The sequence below is a fragment of the Lygodium microphyllum genome, chromosome 27 (assembly GCF_053477565.2).
Source record: "Lygodium microphyllum isolate KBCC chromosome 27, Lygodium_microphyllum_v1.1.10, whole genome shotgun sequence".
NCBI classification, from domain to species: Eukaryota; Viridiplantae; Streptophyta; class Polypodiopsida; order Schizaeales; family Lygodiaceae; genus Lygodium; species Lygodium microphyllum.
Window position 1 is genome coordinate 111,443,828 of NC_141161.1, and position 25,173 is coordinate 111,469,000.

Genomic DNA, 25,173 nt, shown 5'->3' on the forward strand with positions numbered 1-25,173 from the left:
AACCAAGAGTGCAACTACTCCCCTAATATATCCACATAATCTAAATGCCCCTCAACATAAACACCAAATAGAGTAGGTGAAAGCAAGCACGCATGCTTCATTCCAATAGTTCTCTCACCGTATCCAAAAGCCCTCCTAGAGCAAGGACGGTCCCTGACACTAACTCAAACAAAATCATAAATCCCTTGCTGTAGATCCTCAGGAAATGCCATCCTATAGCTGCAACATGAGTCTAGGACTCCACACACACACAAGTTATAACATAGCTTCAAAAGAGAGAGGTGTTGTTGAAAGCTTTAGGCATTCAATTTATTCTTCTTGAGATCTTTACTTTCCCTCGTAAGCACCACCAGCAGGCCAAACAAGTCACGTTTTTCAATGACGTGCCAATGACAAGTGGTCAAAATGCATCTCAAAAATTTATCATTAATTGTTGGGTTCATTTCCAGAAAGCAAGCTGCATCTCACCAGAGAGAGCCCAAAAAGAGATGTGAAGTGTTTTAGAAGCACGAGAGACTAAAATTTAATAAAAACGTATTTAGGGAAATGATACCAGTGATGAAAAATAAAAAGCATTCTTACTACAAAACTAATATTATCAGCTTGCAGTAAAACATAAAGCAGAGATTGTAGCTCTGCCCTCAGAGCCATAAATGCCAGCCAAATCCTACAAGACCTCTCAACCGGAATCACACCTGCCCTCAAGCCCCGGCCACCATTATTTGGCAGCTCCTGATGTACCAAATGCCAGATGTGGCTCAAGAGGAGTGACATATTGTCACATGCACAAGTTAACTACTGCAATGTATCATTCACCTCCAGCAATTTGACAATCAGTTTTGGATTGCGCTGTTTCTGTTAGCTGCATAAAGTGGCAGCCATGTCATCTCTCCATGTGTAGTACAACTAGCATGACATATGGTCATGTGCACATGTTAACAACTGCAATGTGTCGTTCACTTCTAGCAATTTGACAAATCAGTTTTGGATTGGGCTGTTTCTATTTGCTGCATGAAGTTGCAGCCAGGTTATCCCTCCATGTTAGCAATCACAGGACACTGCTAGAATGTCAGGAACTTGTAACGAGAAGCAATGTCGAAAAGCACAAACAAGAAAAAGATAACCAAACAAACAAAGAGATCTGCTAACATAAAAAGAGATTAACTGCAGAAACTTGCAAAAGACCAACTTTGTAGCTAAAACATGTCAACAGTCACAGGACATTGCTAGATTATCACCAACTCATTGGGCAGAAGCTTTTTTTTTTTTTTTTTTTGGGTTAAACTCTGCTAAGATAGACAGCAGAAACTTTTGAGGGAACAGCATTCCAACCAAATGTAGGGAACCTGTTTATCATGATTGCTGAGCATGGATGGCCTTCCGTCTAATGGAAGTAAACTTAGTTGCCGGGAGCACACCATCTCAAGAAAACATTGTTGTAACTTGTAAATTTAGCACCCATGGGCAGAAAACTTCAGCCTTGAGTTAGACAGTCAGAATGGTCAATCAGGCTCGCAAGATTCTCATTAAGATGAAGCTCAGAATTCCATCCCACCATGTTCTCATGTCCTAACTACTATTCTTTGGGTCTATTAAGACAAAACCTGTGTACAGAACTTGTTTTTTCTGCAAGATCAACTCTGTACAGAAATACTATTTGTGTACAAAAATACTTCCTGAAATCCTCACTTTCAGTGGATCAGAAAAACACCCTTATACATACACTTGCCTTGTCTTGAACTCCAAAAAAGCACAGCCTTGATGTCTCCAAGAACGGTTCATCTCATAAATCCCTGGTCAGGTTATCACACTAGCAAAACAGCATTGATGCAGCCATCGTTCTCTGGATTATTTGTGACTTGTGCATACTTCCCTGCACAAAACCATCAAAAACAGGCATGTTTCAACTACCATTAACAACAAAATCACTCTGGTTCCGTCCTCATATAAACAAAATGGAATGTGCAACAATAATAGGTCAGGATCACTTACCCCACACCACTTTACCAGCTGGAGTCACCAGACCAAGCTCACTCACGTTTACCTGTAAGACAGAATTAATCAATAAAATCTGGCTTAGGCACAAAACCATGGTGAGGAATGCCCCAAATCAACATAATAAATGAAGGAAAACATAAGATCTCTTACCTCAATAACAGTTCCTTTAGTGATAACACCAAGAGATGTGTACATGGGTCCATTTGGATTTTTCTTAATGCCTATAATATCCAGGTTAAACGTGCACTTCAACTCAGGATGCGTTACATGTGCCTTAGTGAAACGAAGTCCAGTAGGTCGGATGAAACGTTCATACTTTGGTGGCTTCCTTGTAAACCCAGGCCCAACAAAAGTCGCTTTTGTCACCATTCGCTTCCATTGCTTGGCTGCCATACACATTTAGCAAGGACAAATTCCATCTCTAAGTTTCTCCAACCAAGAAAGTTCCATGAGCTCTGCAACTCGCTAAAGAGTTGAACCAAAAGTAAAAATTCATGAGGTGCGCCTCCAAAACCAGCATGTATTGTAATCCATCACCTAAAGGCAACTGCAGTATTACATGAAGCCTATTCCAGGGTCCTAAAATGTACTCATGAATCCAATGCTTCTTTTAACTCCCTGAACTTTAAGGTAGGTTATTAATCAATGTAACAGTTGCCGTGAGGAGCACCATACATTGGTAATGCCCCAATGTCTTCTGTCTAAAGTATTTGATGTGAAAAGATTCCTCATACAGTTTACCCACCCTAAGGAACTTCATAAACTTCTAAAGCTAGCATCAAGTAATCCAATTACAACACACTCATTACGAAAATGCATCAATTATGTCTGAAGTTAGATGAGAGACATTTGTCGAAGTTCTCTTGGCACAGCTGGAGGAAAAGTCCCTGCATTCCGATGTATGAAGCCTGTGTATGGCATGCAACCATGTTTATGAAGCCTGCATGAAGAAATGCTACCATATGGACCTGTAAGAGCAAAGATTGTTTCCCAACACCTGCTACAACGGCTGTTTTCAGTAGTCAAGCCCACTCAGGCAATTTATCATAGTTAAGCCCAGTATATCTTGTTTCCGCCAACTCTGTTCCTGCATTATGCTTTGCCTGCACAGGTTCAGTAAGTATTTGTAGCAGCAGCTCAGAGCTTAAAAACTTGCACACCAGAGCAGTGGTAGCAGTTCAGAAGAGGTAAATGCCCAAACGCTATCATTTCCGTGATCTACCAATTAATAACCAAACTGAGCATCTCCTCTAATTCTCATCAAAATCAACTCGATGCCCAAACCAGGTAAAAAGGGAAGGATTTTCTAAGGTGACATAAGATCCTACCACACTCTTAAGTCTCGTCTCCTTTGGGTCCAAATGCATTTTAGCACCTGTCCTCTGGTTCTTTAGATTTTTAAAGAGCAGTAGAAATTGAGTGGGCAGTGCATACATATTTTGCATTACCCAAGTTCCGATAAAGCTATGCTTCATTTCAGTAAAACCCAGACTTCTTTAAGTGGTTTAATCCATGGCTGCATGACACAAAACCTATTCTATCGCTTGACTTTGCCCTAGCGCAACCCACTCCTTCATCAAAGAATGAACACAAAGCAACTTGCCCACAACTTTTCTTCACATGGCTAGAATGGGGCTAGAATAGGGGGTGTTAGCCTACCTATCTTAGTTATGTCAGCATGTCATCTCTTGGTTATGAGCTTCTGCCAGAGTCTAACGGAGACATAGGAGCTTTGGCAGTTTAGATGCATTTTTTTTATTTGTTGGCTTCATGTGTGTATTCCTAGTCCAATGACTGTTTTTCACAATCTGCCTACGCCTATTGAACATTGCCATTGTCATCTATGAACAAATTCACCATTGTGTAGCTTGTCACACTGGCAGATACCAAAAACCATCAACGGGAAACTGACCTTGACTGAATTGCCTAAACATCCCTTTCTGCCATCTGCTGCTTTAGATTATTAAAGAGCAGTACAACTTGGGTGGTAAATGAATCCACCCTTGCATGCTTTGTCACGCTGGAAGACACCAAAATCCCTTAACAGCAAACTGACTTTCAGACTGAAATCCCATACTGATTTTGACTCGATACAAAAACAGTGACATACTGATTATGCAATGTGCCCATGCAACACAATCAAGGCAGCTAGACAACACAAATTCAGGGATAAACTTACTTAGGAGCAGGCAGTGATGCAGAATGAAGCAATTGGACAATTAGCGCTTGTCACAACAGACAGTAGATACAAAAAAATCATATTTGCCAGACACCAAGCAGCAAAGACAACAAACAAAAGCCTTGACTGAAAATCCAGACCTTGTAGCCTCACATGCTCTAGACTAGAAGTTGTTCACTTACCTCACCTTGCTTATGAATGTACCTAAATAAAATAAACTATTGTTCTAGACAAGGCTTAAAACCCCCCCACCTTTTTCCTTCTCTCTTTCAATATACAGTAACAGTGTAACTCCCCATCCTCCAGGTGGGTGTTACAATTGTGGACCATCTAACTACTCAGTGGCCCATGCACATTCATAAGACTGTTCTAATCAGCTAGAAGACTGTTTCAGTGCCACAAAAAGCCATTTTACAAGCAGACAAAATGTTGATGGAAAGAACTGGATACATCTGAGCTTGCTGAAGAGTAAGAATAAAGGCCTGGCAATAATGATTTTGATTTTCTACTTACTTTTACGCTTTCCTGAGCGGATAACCCGAAACATTTCATCTTCTGCAATTGGTCGAACCTGAAGCATAAAAAATTAACAGCTTACATACCACTATAAAAATTGCATTACCTTCAAATGTTTCACTCAGTAAAATTTTGGCTAAAATAGCTGATCTGAAATTGTACAATCTACTAAGTACTGGAAGACAGAAGGAAAGGACAGAATACCTTGGGCAATGGTACCTCCCATTTGCCAGCTTTCTCCTTCCTTTTCTGCTTGATTGTATTGCTCAACACCTAAGAAAGAAATTAGCAGATCAACTAAGAACGGTTCCAGAAATGAACAGTCCATGTTTGGATTCAGGAGATGAATATAATGAATAATAACAAATTACAATCGAAATTTGGCCAAGAATTCTGGAGTACATACGTAGTAAAGCCCAAATAGAAAAAATCAGATGCACTCACTTTTGCTCTGGTTGTAGCTTCACGATCAAGAAGATAAGCAGGGATCGCACCTTCCTGTACACTATCCTCAGCTTTTCTTCTATTCGTTTTCTCACTATGCATGGCAAGTCTGATTTGCATAAAAAAGCACCTCGTTAAGAGTCAAATTTGTGAAACCAAGTACCATACAACCAGACATCCAGTTTCAGCCACAGAGAAAAAACATTTGGACCCAGCCTTAGGTATATATCCAAACCTTACTTCATACTTACGTTTTCTTCATTAAGGCCTTTTCTGCATAGCGCTTCTTTGCAAACATCTTCCCCTTGATACCCAAGGCCTGGCATCAAATCATGCAATAAATAGAATAAACATTTAGTTACTGTATCAAAAAGTATGCTTCTACAGTAGGAGAACACACAAGGTTTTCCTATACTTCTGGACCATCAACATACAATCCTAGAATAACACACAAAGTTCTTGGAAGAAAAATGCACAAAAGAAAGATCACACAATTTGGTCTTAGTAGATAAATCTCTATCACCATCTACCACTCCAATCATTCAACGATGCAAGGATGGCTTTAAAAATAGGTGCATACTAGATTTAAGGTTTAGGTTAAAGTTTTCTCTCCAACGGCAGGGCAGGAGCTAGGCGATTAACTTAGCAGTTAACTGGAGATTATGATAGCTGAATTTTGGCAGTTCCTTAAGCACTGAAGATTTCCGTGTTTGTGTTTGGCCACCAAAAACATCCCACAACAAGTCTTCATACACCATTGCAACATATTGCAAACCTGTAGAGATTCCATCTTTATGTTCTCTTCTTTTGAATAAATGAGGTACATTTTACATATTATCCACTTTAAGAGTTCCTTCTTTGAGCTTCTTTTTGGAGATTCCTTAACATGCATTATCCACAAGGACTTGTCTTCTTGAGCCCAAGATCTCTAGTTATGCATTCAAGTTTTATACTGAACTTCACTATGACAAAACAAATTGTTGTTGTTTCTTGGAGCCTACAATTTGCATCAACACTTACCACTACAAGTAACTATGATCATAATCTAGTAATTTCATTGAGCTCACGTAACCTTTCAATGTCATATGCAACACCAAAACAAAGCTACAATTTTCCTTCAACTCACTCCCAAGTACATCGCAATGCCCAAAGGTGATTCAAGCTCTTAACATTTGGGCCATTCTAGGTGAACTATAATTTCATTGGATCTAAGTAGGCCACTCCTACTACAAGAATCTCTAATGAATGAAACTGAGAGGAGGGAGAAGAAGATCTGAAGAGAGAGAAAAAGAGCAAGAAGAAGAGAAAAAAAGAAGACTAGAAGCGGAGAGAGAGAGACAAAAAAGAGAAGAGAAGGAAGGAGGAAGCCATGGAAGCTGGAGATGAAGGTGAAGAGTATGTTCAAGATAATAACTTGTTGCTCTAGGACTCTTGCACCTCATATACCCCGGTCAGTGTGACTGGGTGTCTAACCCCTAGTCAGTGTGTATCCCGCTTGTTACAATCCATCCCTATCCTGAAGGTTTTTGCCCTCAAAAACAAGGAGAAATAGAGGGGAGTGATGCGTAGGCTAAGGAAGGGTTGTAGAGTACTACTCTGAGCCCTTTTACAATGAAAATTGGGTAGGTAAAGACTAGGGACAGCATGCTGTCCAAGACCGGCCTACTGAAGTAAACGGATCATAACTTTTGATAGGCTGCTCCAAATAGGGTATACCACATGTTGAAACGGAGCTTATAATGAGTATTTTCAGCCTATGTAGAATGCACATGCCTGAGATTTGGATAAGTACAAAACTGTTCTAAAACAGTGTGCAATCTGCAAGTAGAGGGTGGTCAAATGGGGCATGACCGGCTTGACCGGCTAGTCTTTAGGCCGTGGGGCCTCTTGGAGGTAGGGGAATTCATTGACAATGGTTGCCAAGTGCCAAGAGGCTTCTTCCAAGGGTAGGCCTTGCCATTTGATGAGGTATTCTTTAATGGATCAAGATCGTAAGTGCTTATCTCGCTGCCCAATGATTGCCTCAAGGATATACTAAGTGATGCCTTCTTCATCTATGGGGGAAAGTTCTTCCACATAGTCCACTAAGGAGCCCATAAAGGGTTTCAGCTAGCTGACATGAAACACATTGTGGATTTTGGTGGTAGGGGGAGGTTCTAAGCGATAGGCCAAGTCACCAACTCTCTTCAGAATCCGATATGGGCCATAGAAACGGTGGGCCAGGTTGTTACTGCTGCCCTCTTTGAGAGTCGGGTAGCGGGACTTAAGCACTTTCAAAAGGACCAATTCCCCTTCCTAGAATTCCAAATGCCTTCGTTTCTCATAAGCATAGAGTTTCATATGTGTTTCGGCTTTTTGAAGGCTCACTTTACATTGCTAAAGTAAGGCTTGCATGCAATCCAACTCAATCTGACTCTGAGATCTTATGATTAAATAAGACTGTGGGGAGAGGAACCTTATACCCATATAAGGCCTCAAAAGGGAAAACTCCAATGCTAGAGTGTGTGGAGTTATTATATGCAAACTCAATCAAGTGGAGCCACATATCCCAACTCTGTTGTACATCATGGCAAAAGCGCCTCAAATATGTCTCGAGCCATTTGTTCACTCTTTGAGTCTGGCCATCAATCTGGGGTGGTATGCAATGGATGGAGCAAGCTTGGTCCCCATGGAGGTGAAAACTCTCTACCAGAAGTTACTCATAAACTTTACATCTCAATCATGTACTATGACTTGAGGTAAGCCATGTAACTTGAAGACATTTTCCATAAACTGAGTGGCCACCTGAGAAACAGTGTGTCAGGTCTTAGTGGGGATAAATTCGGCAGCTTTGGTGAGGCGATCAACTAGCACATAGATACTGCTCCACCCTTCCTTGGTCGCGGGAAGGCCAATGATAAAGTCCATTGTGATGTGAGTCCATTTCCCTTTAGGGATAGGGAGAGGCTGCAAGAGGCCAACGGGCCTGAGAGTAATGTCCTTGTTTTGTTGGTATGAAACACATTTGGTCACAAAGTCCTTGACATCCCTCCATAAGCCTTTTCAATGAAAGCTCTTGGCAATCCTATCATTTGTTTTGAAAACACCCAAGTGACCAACAGTGGGGCAAGAATGCATCTCTTCCATGATCTTCTGTGTGAAGGGGGAAGTGTGGGGGATGACAATCTTGCCATGGGACCAAATAAGGTCATACTTGACCTGATATTGGGAGTTTTCAACCATGACCCCATGGTGTAATTTCTGGAATATGTGGCTGAAGTGATCCTCTAACAAGCAAGCCTCTTGAAGCCCTTCAACCTAATCACTGTGCAATTCAGAGATAGAGGATACTCTGCATGCCCACATTTGAGAGAGTGAATCAGCCACAATATTATCCTTGCCTCGGGTGTGCGAAATGTCAAAGTTATAGTTTTTTAAGGTTGCCACCCATCGCCTTTGCTTAGGAGTCAAAGTGGACTGAGTCAAGAAGTATTGGAGGACTCCGTGGTTAGTGGTGCCATTCCATTTCTTGACGACATGGAGGATGGCCAACATCTCCTGGGTCATATACATTCATTTGCATCTCCTTCTCATCAAGCTTGCGGCTCTCAAATGCAATCACACTATACTCTTGCAACAATACTGCACCAATAACCCTGCCACTAGCATCACAATGAATAGTAAACAGCTTAGAGAAGTCACGGTAGACAAGGATGGGGACAAACGTAAGCACGTCCTTTAACTATTTAAAGCTATGATCAACAGTGGCATCCCAAAAGAATGACTCCTTTTTAAGCGATCAGTCAAAGATGTTGCAATGGTGGCATAGTGCTTAATGAAGTGTCTATAGAATGAAGAGAGACCAAGGAAGCCACGCAAAGAAGTGGTGGAAGGAGTGGGCCAGTCTCTAACACATTGCACCTTCTTCGAGTCAACCTATATGCCATTTTTGCTCACAATGTGTCCCAAGTACTGCACAAATGTCTGCATGAAGCTGCATTTGCTCTCCTTAGCAAAGAGTCGATGCTCTCTCAATATGTCAAACACCCTTCAGACATGTGTCAAGTGCTCCTTAGACAACTTGCTGTAAATGAGGATGTCATCAAAGAAAACAAGCACAAAATTGAACAGAAAGGGTTGTAAGATTTTGTTCATGAGGCTTTGAAATGTGACGGGAACGTTAGTCAACCCAAAAGGCATCACTAAAAAATGATAAAGTCCACGATCAATCCTAAAGGTCGTTTTGACCTCATCTCACTCCCTCATACGAATCTGATGGTAGCCAAAGCGTAAGTCAATCTTAATGAAAAAGCATGTCCCTTTTAACTCATCCAGCAAATTGTCAATCCGTGGAATGGGATAGCGATTCTTCACCGTGATTTTGTTCAAGTCTCTGCAGTCAATGCACATGCGAAACGAGCCATCTTTCTTCTTGACTAACAAGACAAAGGATGCATACGAGAAAAACCCATCTCCAAAAACTCCTTGACTTGCTTTGCAACCTCTTCACGCTCACACTTGGAGAGTCTATAAGGGGGCTTGTTTACTGGCTTGAAATGGGGCTCTAAATCAAGTGGGTGGTCCACTTGCCTCTTAGGAGAAAGGACTGTAGGCATCTGAAATAGGTCACTGTATTCCTCAAGTAGAGCTTGCACGGCTGAATCATTAGATAATGCAAAGGGCTGACCTGAATTGTCCTTATTTAATTGCAAAATAAGCATTTCTTAAACTCCCTTTTGAGTTGCTTTGCTATAATGAGCTGAAAATCAGCATGATCTTGAACTCCCTCTACGTGGATGGGCTGCCCATGTATCATAAGCTCCATGTAGAGCTGAGAGAAGTCCATAGCAATTTTCCCCAATTGTTTCAGCCAATCACACAACCCAAGACAACATCAATGGGGCCCATATCTAGGGCAATTAGATCAACCAATGCCACATATTTTTCAGCCAAACATAAGGGAACTGTGGGACATACATGTGTGTTGATTTCTTCTTCTCCATTTGCTACTTGGACCTTCAAGGGGTGGTGTAATGCCATAGGGGTGCATTTCAACCGATCAATGGCTGATTTATTGACAAACTGTGAGTGCTACCCCTGTCCACAAGGATGAAGACATGCTTTCCATGGATACTTCCTTGAATGCGAAGGGTGCTAAGGCTTCAAGAACCCGTCCAAGCATCCAAGGAGATAGAGCAAAGGGAAGTGATAGGTGGGTGGGATGTCAAATCAAGTATCCGTGATGGATCACTGCCCGGGTCGAAGGGAAACCCACGAAGGGAAGCCCATCCTCCGGGTCATAGAACTGCTCGTGATCAACATCCTCCGTAGGCTCATCCTGGTCGGTGGGCAGATCATCCTCATCATTGTGCCAATCTTCCATGACATACATGCTATGAACCTTGACCTTAGCTGTCTTGTACGAGCATTTGGAGGCATGGTCAACCTTGTACTTATCTCTGCATTTAAAGCATAGCTCCTTTTCCTTCCATTCCTTCACAGCATCTGGAGAAATGAAGCGTTGGCTACTAGATCCATGGGAAGGTGATGCAGTGGACTGTTTATTTTCAACATACTTATTCTCAGCATTAGAGCCAAATGATGTCCCAAAAGTGCCCGTTTTTCTTTCACCATGGAAGGAGGGGTAAGTGGAGACTTTGGGGCTGTTATTAAGCATAGAAGTGCCTCGGAAACCACCTCCGTATGGGGCTAATCGTGAAGGGATGCGGGGCTGTCCAGAACCTTGCTGAAAATGTTCATTCTTACAATACTTTCTTGCATCTCTCTCAACTAGTTCAATTGCATCAAACAGTGTGGTAGGTTTTTGGGCCATGACATCTGCCGATAGGCTTGGTTTCAACCCATAGATATACTTGTGCAATTTAGCATCATCGCTAATGCTCTCCACATACATTGTCGTTCATGAACTAATTTGTGTACTCACATACAGTGAGGTTACGTTGGTCAAAAGTGTACCATCGTCTTGCCAACCGCAGCGTATTTTAGCTGAATAACAAATAACTTCTCAAATACTCAAGAACACAATTTGCATATAGCTTTCTTATGCTTAGTCGATTATACTATTGCAAAGGTGCAATTCAGAAGCTATTTGCCAATGATAAGTATGAAAATTGGACTTGGGTTTGCCACTACTATTACTATGTTATGTAATGCATATGTCTCTAATAGAAATTTTTGGAATGAGGTGAATAGCACCAACCAAATGGTTGATTCTATCATTCACATATTGAGGCTTGCAGATGGTATGGATCCATGCATTGAAAAGATCTGTGAAGGTATGGATCACATGATTGAGAAGTTGAAGAGTTTGGAACCAAATGCAAACACGCATGAGCAAATCAAGGAGTAATGCATTAGCAAATGAAATGATTATGACTCTCCTATACATGTTGCAACATATATGCTTAGTCCCATGTTTCAAGGGAAGATGAAAGAAAGAGACCTTGAGGTGGTCAAGGCTTGGAACACATTGCTTGCAAGGCTCTATCCTAGTTGTGAAATGCAACACGAAATAAAAAATCAGCCCTATGTCTATCAACAGACATTAGGGATGTTTGGTACAAAGGATACACTAGAGAACATGACAAATATTGGAACTACTTTATGGTGGAAGGACTGCGGGGCAAAAGCTCCAAAGTTGTAGAGTTTGGCTATTCGTATTCTTAGCCAAACAATTAGCTCTTCTTATTGAGAGAAACTCTGGAGCTCATTCAATTATATTCACTCAAAGAAAGAAATTGTCTTGGTGCAATGAAGACGAATGACCTAGTTTATGTGAGCTCCAATCTTCGCTTGCTAGCTTGTACATCAACTGCAAAGGCTGATTCTTTTGTACAATGGAAAAAAGACGACAACAACAATGATGATGATGATGGTAATGGTGATGGCCAAGATGTTGTTCAGCAAGATGAGCATTCAAGCACAAGGGAGCCATCTTTCATGAATGAGAATACTTAGCCTCTCGAAACTTTTGAGTATTGACTTGAAACTAGGAGCTCTTGTAACTTGCATCTTTAGACTTTAGTGCATATTTTGTGGCTTTGCAATGCACATTTGTTGGACTCATCTAACATTGTTGATTACAATGCACCATAATCCATTGTTGATTACAATATTTTGAATCTTTATTATTGTTGATTATTATGTCTCTAATTTCACGAATTATGGTTGATATTGAAAAGGTGTTAATAGGTCAAATTTATAAATTATGTGTACATGCCATATGGTTGGTCAATGATTTTGTGATCAAATTACTAAAATCATTTCTAAATGTGCTTTCAATTCTTCATATCTCTAGATTTGAAGTGTTGATTTTGTGTGTGTATATGTGTGTGTGTGTGTGTGTGTGTGTTCAATGCTTCAAAAAGTGAGAATGAATCTGGTGCATCATCTTCTTTGCATTTAGCATCTTCCCTATCATTTCAATCTCATTCACCTAATCAAAATCAACTTAATGTAACACACCAATTTCAAACCCATTTATCCCACCCACTTCTTCCACTGCATCACCATTATCTTTCACACCATTCACTTTTGCATATCATTCACCACATGGTCTTGCACATACCACACCAGGGGACGGTCAAACATAGGCACAATCTTCAGGACCTCTTCATCCTCAATTCTAGGTGGCACTCATGCACCTTTGGGGGAGGCTCAACCTCCATCCCACACACCTTGGGGTTACACCTAGCATGGGGTCTTTTACACAGGTGTCGATCAAGTGGTACCACAATTTGCCTCTATGACTTTACTTATTGGTCGCTCTGTTGTGCCCCAACCAACATGACTAGAACGACCTTAAGGTCAAGTTGTCTAAGTATTGACGACTTCTCATGGAGTTCTCTACCACGAGGACTCCTAAGTCCTTCGATGACCATGTTACACTGTTTCTAAACAAGTTGCCAAGGAAATACTTCCATTTTGCGCAACACGTGATCTCATAGCCTACCATACCCACCTTCTATGAATTTGAGCATCAACAAATGCATTACTCTTGGTTGTTTAATCAATTTCATAGTATTTCATCTTTAGAAGGGGCCTCCCTGCCACTTCTCAGAAGGGGCACAAGGGAAGGGTGTTGAGAAACCCTTCGCCCTTCACCCGCAATTTACATTTTTGCATTTTTGTGTTTCTGTGTTTTGCGTTTAGGGTTTGCAACCCCAAAAAGGAGCGCCATCCCAAACTAACTATGCCTATTTATAGGCCACTCTCTCATTCATTCCTCACGGCTCATTCATTCAAACCGTCACCTCCGCTCTTCTCTAGCCTCTCCACTGCCCTAACACCCCTTTAGGAGGACATTGTGGTTCATGGTTCGTGGTTCGTGGCTGTCTTCATTATCTTCCTTGTGCTGCGGCATCCTTGTTCCCTTGTATCACATTCACTCCATGATTCAAAACTTCATCATTCCTTTCATCAGAGTTTCTTATCTCTTCTCTTCTCCATGTTTGCCGAGTTCACTCCGTGTTCCTCCCCGCAAACCCTATTGTCTCGCTGGTACGTCATCTTTTGATATGGTATCAGAGCTAGATCTACTCAAACAGTAGCAAAGATCCTCCACTCCAATGACGGCAAAGACTGGTGGTGGGTTTAGCATCCACTTCTCTTCTTCTTCTGCTACATCAAAATCCCGTTTTGCAGGTTTCAGGTGTTTTCAGCTTGCTGCCCACACCCTTCCGCAGAGGACATCGCAGTCTTAGCTCTCCCTTGCTGTCATCTACGGTCTGTCGCTCGCCTATTCCCAACCTTCTGCCCGCAATTTGCAGCTTTTACAGCAAAGCGACTGTTGCTGATCACTCTCCATTCAAAAAACAATCTCGTTTTTGCAAATTTCAGGTATTTCAGCTTGCTACCCACACCCCGAATGCAGAGGACATCACGGTCCAAGCTGGCCCCATTGCTGTTTACAACAGTCTGGTGCCTATTTCCAACCTATCACACACTGTTCAGAGCTGATTTTAGCATGCTGACTGCTACTGCTAGCTTTTCCTGCGTTTTTAGTCTTTCTCTCTCCTCACTTACGTTTTTCTAATGGTTGCAACCTCTTACTGCTGGTAGCAATCTCCTCCCACTGGCAGCTCACTTCCAACCCTTCCACTGCCCTCCCACCCCTTGCGGCGGACATTGCGGTTCATGCTTCACACTATCCCCACACCCCTTGAGGCGGACATTGCAGTTCGTGATTCGTGGTTGACCTCTTCCACCTCTTCTTTATTCAGCAAGGCACACTGGTACCCATGGCTTCTTTACCAACAGATGACCAAACTACTGGGTGCTTCTACTATGGCATCACCAGACACACCACCGATGCTTGCCGACTTCGACCTTTGCTCCCCACCTCCCATAGTATATGTGTCTTTCACTAGGTACTCCTTGTGCTACCTCTCCTTTCTAGGCCACAAAGATCGTTTTGCATCAGCTATTAGAGTATTATGCTCAAGACAATAAGACGCATCTGATACGCACTAAGTCCTTTCAAGCACATGGCGGATCGATTGGCGCTATGACCTCCTGCAGATCATCGCATGCCAGCAGCAATCTTCTCCCACCTATTTTTGGGTACAATGACTACCACGGCCCACGATTCTGCAGCCCGCTTCATCAAGAGACAGTGATTGTTTGATACAGTCTCCTCATCAGTCCGCTTCTTCAAGAGACAATGGCTGCTCGACTCCTTCCTCTTCTTCGGCTACTCGGTCCCCTCCATTGAAAAGCAGCGCGACTGTTGCCCACTCATTGCCCAATCTAAGCCCCACCCTTCAACTCGTCTACTCAAGTTCGAGAGGCCACCTCTAGGAGTTCTTCACTACCCCAGATACCTTCTTCAGCACGACCGACGGCACTTCCTTCATCCTCAGATATTTTGGAGTCCGTGATCCATGAGTTTTTGGATTCTCTATCTACCTCAGAGTGGGATTAAGAGGGGGATGATCTTTCTTTGCCCTCCGAGGGGGCATCTACATCTACTGCGACTTCAGAGGGGACTCCTATTCCTCCAGTTTCAAAGGGGGAAGGGAATCCCCACCCACCGCTCAATCCTTCGCATACCCTGGCAGAGGCCTTTTACCTTCTTTTTCTACCCTTGGATGCAGTGGCTTCCTTTCAACAGTCATCTCACCTATTGATTCCCAAGATCTCGATGTTGGAAATAAAGGGCCATCGTGCCTTTTATATGTATACGGGTGTAACCACACCCTTAGCACATTTGTACTTTCATATATATCTATCTAAAACCTAAAGAGGTACAAAAATTGGTAATGAGCAAACCGCTCTGCTGGAAGACCCTTCGTGAGAAGATCTGCAGGATTATCATCTATATACACTTTGATAAGCTCAATGCTCTTGCTCTCAAGCACATCTCTAATGAAGTGATACTTCACCTATATGTGCTTCCTCTTTGCATCAAAGACAGGATTCTGTGCTACCATGATAGCACTTTGACTATCACAATGGAGAACAGGTAACTCTGTAATGCCAAGCTCTCCCACCAGACGTGAAAGCCATAAAGCCTCCTTGCATGCCTCAATGGCAACCACATACTCTGCCTCTGTAGTAGACAATGCAACACACTTTTGTAGCCTGGAGATCCAAGAGACTGCTCCTCCTGTGAAGGTAACCACATATCCAGAAGTGGACTTTTTGCAATCCGCATGACCAGCATAGTCTGCATCCGTAAAGCCAACAACAGATGCCTTCTGCTTTCCAAAGCAAATGCACAACTCCTTTGTGTCTTTGAGACATCTCATAATACCTATAACTGCTTCCCAATGCTTTTTACCAAGGTTTGCCATGTATCTGCTAACCACTCCCACTACAAAGGTAGTGTCAGGACGTGTAGCACCCATAGCATACATCAAACTGCCAACAGCTGAAGCATATGGTATCTTGGCCATTTCAACCTTCTCATCATCAGATGTAGAATTGTCCTCTACATTGACTTTCACATATGGAGGCAATGGAACCCCAATTGTTTTCCCCCCCTCCATATTGAAACGTCGTAAAACCTTGGAGATATACTCCAATTAAGATAGATAGAATAATTCTTTTGACCTATCTTTGAGTATTCGCATGCCAAGAGTGTGATTTGCATCACCAAGATCCTTCATGTCAAAGCTGCCATGAAGACTTTGCTTTAGTGAGTCCAAGGCATGAGTATCCCTACCAGCAATCAGCATGTCATCAACATACAGAACCAAGATAATCTGGTTGCAATCTGCTGCCTTCTTGGTGTACAAACAATGATCCACTTGACTTCTATGAAAACCTTGAGACTGCATAAATGTATCAAACTGATGACACCATTCTCTTGGTGCTTGTTTCAGCCCATACAAACTCCTTTTGAGTTTACATACCATCTTCTCTTTCCCTTTTGCCACAAACCCTTCAAGTTGCTGCATATATATGTCTTCATGCAAATCACCATGTAAGAATGCAGTCTTTACATCCATCTATATGAGCTCCATGTCTTCAGCTGCAACCAAGTCCAAAATGGTTCTCAATGTAGTCATCTTGACTACAGGAGAGAAAATCTCATCAAAGTCAACTCCATGTTCCTACTTGTACCCTTTCGCAACCAATCTTGCTTTGTACTTTGGCAAGGAACCAAAAGTGACCTTTATCTTGTTAACCCATTTGCATGGAAGGGTTTTCTGCCCTTTAGGCAACTGCACCAAGTCCGAAGTGTCATTTTACTCAAGAGATTACATCTCTGACAACATGGCTTTATACCATTTCTTGTTGTCCTATCTATCCATTGCTTCCTTAAAGCAAGACAGTTCACCACAGTGTGTCAACATGACATAATCAGCCACATTGGTTACACCAAGAACGAATCTATCAAGTTGTCTAGTAGCCCTAGGCAATCTCCTAACCCAATGATCATTGTTTGTTGGCTGTTGAGCCTGCGAATTTCCATGTTCAGCTTGCTATCCTAGCATTTCAACCTGCAAATCAGCATTAACAGCTAGCTGTCCTAGCTGTTCCTACACATCTAGTGGCTCATTGTTATTGGCAATGGCTGGCTAGTCATTTCCAACATTATTTTCTGCATTTGCGCGTTCATTTGCAGTAGGTATTTGCTAATATACAGCAGGCACATTTTGCTATCCAAAAGGTATTTCTTCCCGAAATACAACCCTACGGACCTCCTCAATCTTTTCGGACTATTTATGCATGCAATCTTCTCGAAAGATAACATCATTGTTGTGTACCATTTTCCTTTTCTTGGGATCCCATAATCTATACCCCATTTCACCCTCGTCACCATATCCTAGAAAAATGCATTTACAGGACTTTGGCTCAAGTTCGTTGTGTTCTTTACGAATGTGCACAAAAGCCTCGCAACCAAACACTTTGAGGTGAGCATATAAAGGTGGTCTGTTCAATGACCGATTAATCAAGTGTACGGCTGTCATAACAACCTCTGCCCAAAAACCATGGGGTAAAGCAGCATGATACAGCATCGTATAGACCTTATCCTGTATGGTACGATTCATACGCTCTACAACTCCATTTTGGGGTGGATTATGAGGGGCAATGAGCTCCCTCTTTATCCCTTTCCTATCACAAAATGCCTGAAAGGCCTTGGACACATATTCCCCACAATTGTCAACAAAGTCGCTCAAGTGTCTTATCAGTCTGATTTTCAACCAATACCAAGAATTTTTTAAACTTGTCAAGCACTTCGTCCTTGCTACGAAAAGGGTAAACCCATACCTTCTGTGTAGCATCATCGACAAAGGTGACAAAGTATTTCTTTCCCCCTAAAGATAACCCTGGCATCTGACATACATCAGAATGTACTAACTCTAGAGGAGAAGAGTTTAGCGAAAGAGACTTCTTATGAGACGTCTGTCCATGTTTACCATAAACACAATGATCACAATGCTCAAAATCAGCATAACGAAGACAAGGCAAGTAACCCAAACAAGAAGCACTTTCATTCCAATTTGACTCGTGTCCCAACTGACCATGCCACAAAGAAACACTTGGCTGCTCGGTCACAACATGATCACTCATACTAGATACATGGAGAGGATACAAGGTATCACTTTTACAACCTCTGGCAATCACTCTAGATCCCTTACAGATCTTCCATTTCCTATCACCAAAGGTGGTATGAAATCCATCGTCATCTAGTTGCCCTGTGTTGATCAAGCTCTTCTTGAGCTGAGGTACATGTCGTACATGCTGAAGTGTGAAGACAGAACCATATTGAAACTGCAATTGCACACTACCAATACCTGCAATGTCACATGCATAGTTGTCCCCAAGATGAACAACACCATGTCGACCCCCTGTATAGGCAAAGAACCACTCACGATGAGGGGTGACATGAAAGGAAGCACCTGAATCGAGAATCCAAGTATGCATGTCATCATCTGTATCTCCAAGTAAAGCATGTGCACCAAAGTGTGAAGAGATCAAGAGTACATCATTCCCACTGTTATTGTCATGAGTGACTACATTCACCTCTTCAATTTTAACACTACTCTTATTAGGCCAACTCTCTTTCTTCTCTTCCTTGCTATCATCTGTCTTCTTGCCATTTTCTTTCTCTTTCTTCCATTTGTAGCAATCACGTTTAAAATGACCCTTTCTTGCCACAATGATGGCATTCAACATCCTTACCGCGTGATTTACTACATCCCTTGCTATCAGATTTGCCTTTCTGCTGTGATCTGCCCCTAGTATGTAAAGCATTGGAAGACTTACTAGATGCATTGTTCTGCAATTTATTTCTTCCATGAGTAGAGCACTCTCTACATCAGCATACAAAAGCATCGCATTAAAATTGCTCATAGCAGTCCTGAATGTATCCCAACTCTCTAGCAGAGTGCAAAGCAAGAACATAGCCTTAAATTCTTCATCAATCAAGAACTTCGAGGCAACCAGCTAGCTGAAAATGGAGTTAAACTCACTCAAGTGAGTAGACATTGCTGTACCCTCTATAATATGCAAATCCATAAGCTTTTTCAGCCAAAAAACTTTGCTTGCGGCACTCTTCTAGGCATACAATTCTTCCAATCGAGTCCAAATAGCATAGGCAAAATCCAAACCTTCAATGTTAAATAGCAAGGCATCAGAAATAGATAGCTTGATGGTTAAGCATGCAAGCTCATTTAACTCATCCAGTCTTCCTATTCCATATCTGCTGGCTTTGCCCCTTTAGTCTTAATCGGCCTTGCCTACTTCTTCTGCAACAGGATATTATAGCACTGTTTTTGCCAGACTGCAAAGTTATGTGCTCCTTCAAGCTTCTTAATGTGCATGAGATGACTGCTGTCCCTACTGCCAGCCATGATTTTCAGCCCAAATGTGACCAAAAAATTCAGCAAATGCAAGCCCAAACTGTCACATAAGTGACCAAGGTAAGGTACAGACAAGTACCAACCAGCAATAAATAACCACATAAAAGCAGAAATTTCAGATCTGCAAATAAATTTTCAGAAGCACTAAACCTTGTGCTACAGCACTCCATAAATGATTACAATTATTCCAAGGACAAATACATTACATTACATGATAAGTCCCAAATTTTAGCTGCAATTTCTGTTGTACACGCACCCACGGGCACAAAATTTGACACGCCCCAAAATTTTTGTGCTCAAAGCATCAACCATACATCTGCACTGTCTCTGAAATGCATAGAATAGGCCAATTTTACCAAAATAGAGCAATTTCAGCAAAACCCCCAAATTTTTCCAAGTGCTAGATGTCCAAATTGCATGGAATTAAACCCACATGTACATAAAATGACCAAATGGCGCACAAATTTCGCCCAAAAAGTAAAAGCCCCAAATTGCACGAGATCCAATGTGCATCAATGTCGAGAAATTGGGTAAATTTCAGCCCATATTGCATGTAAATGAAAAGCCCCAAAGGTCAAAGGTAAAATGTCACAAATTCCTACAATTTTTTAGACAAATATCATGGTTGTGTCTTGCTCGCATCAAATCTGGACAAATCCCCAAATTTTTCGGGTCTGGTGTGCACAAATTTCAGTGAGATTGAAAAAATTTCACTAAAATGTGAAAAGCTCCAAAATTCCCGGGCAAATGTGTACCGATTTTGCAATTTCCAAGTCGGATTGTCAGGTTCTACAGTAAAGTCCCCAAATCCGAGAAAAGCCCCAATTTTTCAAGTCAAGCTTGCACACTGTGCATGTGTGCACGCACCCAGTTGTTGAAGGGGAACAAATTTAAAATATTTTTTTTTAAAATGACAGAGATTTGACTGCCGATTCATGACCTGTGGCATCTAGCCACGGGTGACCTGTCAAACACGTCACAACATGTCCCGTCGAAATGCCCGTCGCAATCACGTGCAGGTCCCGTGTGACCCCATGTCGACCTATCGCCTATCGCCTACTCTCCAACAGCCCACCTGAACCATTGTGTAATCTTCGCCTGGCCCCCCATCGACCACACTGACCTTGCGCTGACTTGCACTTGCTGAACACTAACTATACTGATGTTGACACCTCTCACTTGAGGTCGCCTGACTAGCCTGTGTCTATCCAGCTTCGAGAAGTGTGCACTCCTTGTGCTCTGATACTAGTTTGATGGAACCTCACTGAGCTGAGAGTGAACACGACGGATAACACACTAGTCTTTTGTACCGAACATCAAAGGGTGTCATGCTCACTCTCCTTTCTACTGCTCTCTACTCTCTGTGTGTGTTATCCGTCGTGTTCACTCTCAGCTTAGTCAGGTTCCATCACTTGAGGATCTACCTGAATCGGGGCCTTGGGAGGTTGGTGGCGAACTACATCCTCACCTAGGCGATAATACCATGTGAAATTGTGCAACGGAAGAGGAACATAAACACGAAGAGAAAAGGAGAAGAGAAAAGACAGCAAGAATGGAAGAGAAATCTGCGCTGAATCTGGAAAGAAAGCTGAATACAATGATGGACTGATCAGTCCCTACACATAGCCTTGAGCGTCAATGAGAGGCACTAAATAAGGTTGAAAATCATGGCAGCTAAAGATGGAGACATACACATGATGTGCAGTCTGCAACAACCTGCAAAAGACTAAAGAAGATGATGATCTGTCTACTGCCAAGTGTGGGCTCTATATAGCCAACATCCCCAAAATCTGGCCGATCAGCAAACATGCAAAAAATATGAAGAAGGACTCCATAAAATCTGGCCTACTGCATTAAATGCTGCAAAAAATGCTAACGCGGCGGCAAACGCAGTATACAAGGGCCGATCGCAGCCTACAAAGGCTGCCTTGACTAACAAACACCTCGGAAAACATAAAGATGCATGCCTAAAATTGATTGGGGAAGGAAATGCACACAAAACCAAATGGAAAAGACTATCAAAGCTCCAATGTCTCCATCAAACTTTGACAGAGATCATGACCAAGAGATGACAAACTGATAGAAGAAAATGGCAAGTTAACAAATACATGCCATCAACAAAAAAGAAAGTGGCATCACATTTTGTGTCACATCACAACATATGACATTTTACATAGCATACCATCAAGTTGTGACAAAAAAGAAAGCTATGTCACTTTCAAATGTGACAATTTTTGTGATGCACACATTTCTCGGATGGCATCCCAACATCCCACGGCCGAGTTCCCTCTGTTACTTGTGACTATGGAACAAATTTAGCATCACTAGGATGGCATCCTAATATGCCGAGAAGAGATACCTAAAGTTGTGTTCCTTAATAAAAAATCAATGTGTGGACCCCACAGCATGTTGAAGAAGAGGATTAAGGAAGAGATAACTGAAGAGCATTGAATCCCTTTTATAGAACATGTTGGACCAAAAGAAGTCTAGAGTGTCATACAAATTCTCTAGAGTGTCGTACAAACAAGTAAAAAATGCCCCTTCAAGCCTATTCAATGAGCCAAAAGAGTACGAGAATTTGGGAGGCACATTTTGATAGCTCAACATCCCCTCTATGCCCAAGAAGGGAGACCAAGCAACATGAAGCATGTCACCAAGATGTGTTTTTCTAAGTTGGAGATTGCCATGTGATTAACTCCTAGCTCTTTGTGCAAGTGAGACATTGCATAAGTTGTGCCAGACCTAGGCAAGTCGATCATCCGCAACAATTCAATGTTAAGAAACCAAAACTTAATTAATCATTTAATGTGTAAGATTCCCATGCACATTTAAATAATTTGGAGCTTTGTGAACCTTAATGCCAAAGTTTCCATTAAATTATTCAATTTTGAAAGTTTGGACCAAGATTGGATTTAATAATTTTTGGATGACCATGTACTTCTTAAGCAAAAGTATGGATAAAAAGTTGGGAAAAATGTATCCAAATGAGCACAAGTTTTTAGGGTGGTTGTGACAACAAACAAGCAATAGTGGCATGAGAAAAATGTTGTGGATGTATTGCATGCATCATAAGGGATTTCTCTCCTCCTCGCTAGCTTGCTCACCTAAACTGCTTGTTTTTTAACTCCCAAGCTTAGGTCAAAGTTAGACAACAACAAAAAAATAGAATATAAGATAGCTGATGCAAGGGTGGAGTCTAATCCTGAGCCCCTCTAGCTGTACGAAAGAGAACATAAATGATCATGTGAAGAGGAAGGGATGGTTGAGAACTAAGAATGATTGTATGTAATAAGTAAACCTAAAGATGCGCTCCAATCACCAGAGCCTCCTCTATGCTGGTATCATGGTCTCGGTGGTAACTTACAACTGGATTCTACACAACTTGAATAACAAAGGGGTTCCAAATCAGGCAAATTAAATGTATTATGTGAGCCTACACCAAAGTTGGGCTGAACGCTCAGAAGAATGAACAATGAAAGAGAGTACACAAGAATTCAAACAATGAATGAACATACAATGAAATCCACAATACAATATACGAGATGTATCATATAAATCACACACATGAATGGCACATGGTGACCAACAATACCCCCGGACTCTCTCTCTCTCTCTCTCTCTCTCTCTCTCTCTCTCTCTCCATGTGAATGTGATCCAATACAACAAGAATGGAGGAGTGGAGTATATATAGACTATTATGAGACCTAAGACAAGCCCTAAATGGACTGCCCAACTATCCATAAGAGCACCCAAATCAAAGCCTAATAAAGAGCCTAACACCTAAATAATATATATTGCGAACACCCTCTCTCAGATCATGGGTGGTCAATATATTAAAATATACAATGATGGGAAACAACAAGCCCCTAGGAACCATCACCATGTCCCATACCATAGCAATGATCTACCAAAGTCTACCACCATAGCACATACAATAATGACAAGCGATACTCGAAGTACCCAAATGCACCATCGGAAATACTCCAAGATTTTAGCTCTAGGTCATGACTCCTAGTCCAAAAGATATCGAAAGAATAAGCACCAAGTCAACGTCAATCATACTCAAAACCCTAATCATAGAAAATGTAAATAGCCAAATCCTATGTCTAGTACTAATGCCCTGTAGAAGCACATCATGATCATGGATTCCCCGCCTTCAACGAAACTGCTGATGTGTCTCCCCGTGTGGGAATAAACTGTGAGCAACCACTCCTCCAAACCTCATCATGAACTTGAAAGCGAAGCCAGCTCTAGGATGTGAATAACCAGACGATGTTGAAGCTTTCTCAGGGGATATATTTGATCTCACGCACCCATGAAACACCCACACGCGCAAACCCCCCACTTGGGCTACAACCCCATTGGTAATTAGTTCAAATAAAGAGAAAGTTTACCTTCTGTGCAAATTCTGAGCGCTTATGCACCTCTCGAGCATCACGCTTGCGCTTCCTCTCGAAGAAGTCCGGGCGGTATCCATGCCGCTTGCGGTGAAGCTCAATGTGGTCTCCCTGAGGCTGCAAAGCAGGCCAACAAGAGCACGATAGGCTCAGACACAAATCGAAACACTAAGGAATCCTAACATGTTTGCACCATCAGAGCTGTAGCACATACCATGGTCACTGAAATATACGAGCCGTGTCGCAACGGGGCTAAGTGCAGGGTTTAGGGTGCAAAAGCAGTTGCACCGGTCGCGCTATGCGCCAGCAAAGCGAAGGCGTCTTTGCTTGCAGTGACCTGAGAGCTTCGACACCGTCTTTGATGCTTAGGAGCTCGTTCACCTCTACCGGCTTTGCCAGGTATCCCTTTCGAGACCCTTTGTTTTTTTAAATTAACACGTGCAACTAGATGATTTTTAAATCTTTTTTCTCCTTCCCCTGAATTTTTTTTATTTTTAAGATCTTAACAAAAGTGAGATTTTCTTTTGATCTTTTTTCTCCTTCCCCTTAATTTTTTTACTTTTAAGATTTAACAAAGGTGATTCCCCTCAACTTCTTTATTTTTAAGATCTTAACAAGGGCGCACTACCGCGCACTAAAGCATTACCCTCTTTTTTTTTCCCCCACTTGAAAGAGTGTCTAGAGTAACTTGCTTTGCTTGCTTGCAGATGCTTCTTTTATATCTCAAGTGCTTTCAAACTAGCATCGATAATTCATGGATACAAGTCAAATAGTGGAATAAGCCAAGCGTGGTATTTATCAATCACTTAGGTATCAAGTAGCTTAGAGCTTTCAAATACCTTAAATGGATGACGATAGGGATGTGAACATTTCGTGATCCTTGTTGACTGGTTTTAAGAATCAAATTCTTAGCTAGACGAAAACCCTTTTAATAGATCTACTTACACAGGAGAATTAAAAATATATATAAAGAAAACCTTAAACCTCATCTAAAAAACAAAAGCATTAGAGCTTTGTTTCATCATTGATATCGAAGACCTGTTAAAATTATTCAGTCTATCAACACCAATCACATAAATGAGTTGTCCTAATCTACTCTTACTAATCTATTTTTTCAATGTGTCTAAAACTTCATGTGTGTCAAGGGCAAACATTAGATAAACCAACAAGAACATCATAGATTCTGTTTACACGCACCAAACTAGCTTGCCCAAAGCATATAATTAGTACAACCTTCTCCAAATTTAGCAATAGAAAGGAAGGTAATCTTGTTTGGAATAATCCATATTCTCTACATTTAAGCAAACATGTCAAAAGCCTCAATCCC

General features: G+C 41.7%; 1 protein-coding gene across 1 annotated transcript; it reads right to left on the minus strand.

The window, feature by feature from the left end:
• Positions 1 to 1,267: 1,267 nt before the first annotated feature.
• On the minus strand, positions 1,268 to 24,253 carry LOC148012712 (uncharacterized). Its single transcript, XM_087669269.1, has 9 exons — positions 24,061 to 24,253; positions 23,844 to 23,963; positions 5,389 to 5,456; positions 5,138 to 5,246; positions 4,898 to 4,966; positions 4,691 to 4,748; positions 2,149 to 2,384; positions 1,993 to 2,044; positions 1,268 to 1,873 (listed from the first exon to the last, which is right to left on the minus strand). The coding sequence occupies exons 1-9, from the start codon at positions 24,061 to 24,063 to the stop codon at positions 1,806 to 1,808; spliced, it is 783 nt and encodes a 260-aa protein (XP_087525395.1). The 5' UTR covers positions 24,064 to 24,253; the 3' UTR covers positions 1,268 to 1,805.
• Between the last annotated feature and the right edge of the window lie 920 nt (positions 24,254 to 25,173).

Coding starts and splice junctions, on each gene's coding strand:
- LOC148012712 (XM_087669269.1), bottom strand. Junction 4,749..4,897: donor GGGAGGTACCATTGCCCAAG/GTATTCTGTCCT, acceptor TTTATGCTTCAG/GTTCGACCAATTGCAGAAGA. Junction 1,874..1,992: donor AGCTGGTAAAGTGGTGTGGG/GTAAGTGATCCT, acceptor GGTTTTGTGCAG/GGAAGTATGCACAAGTCACA.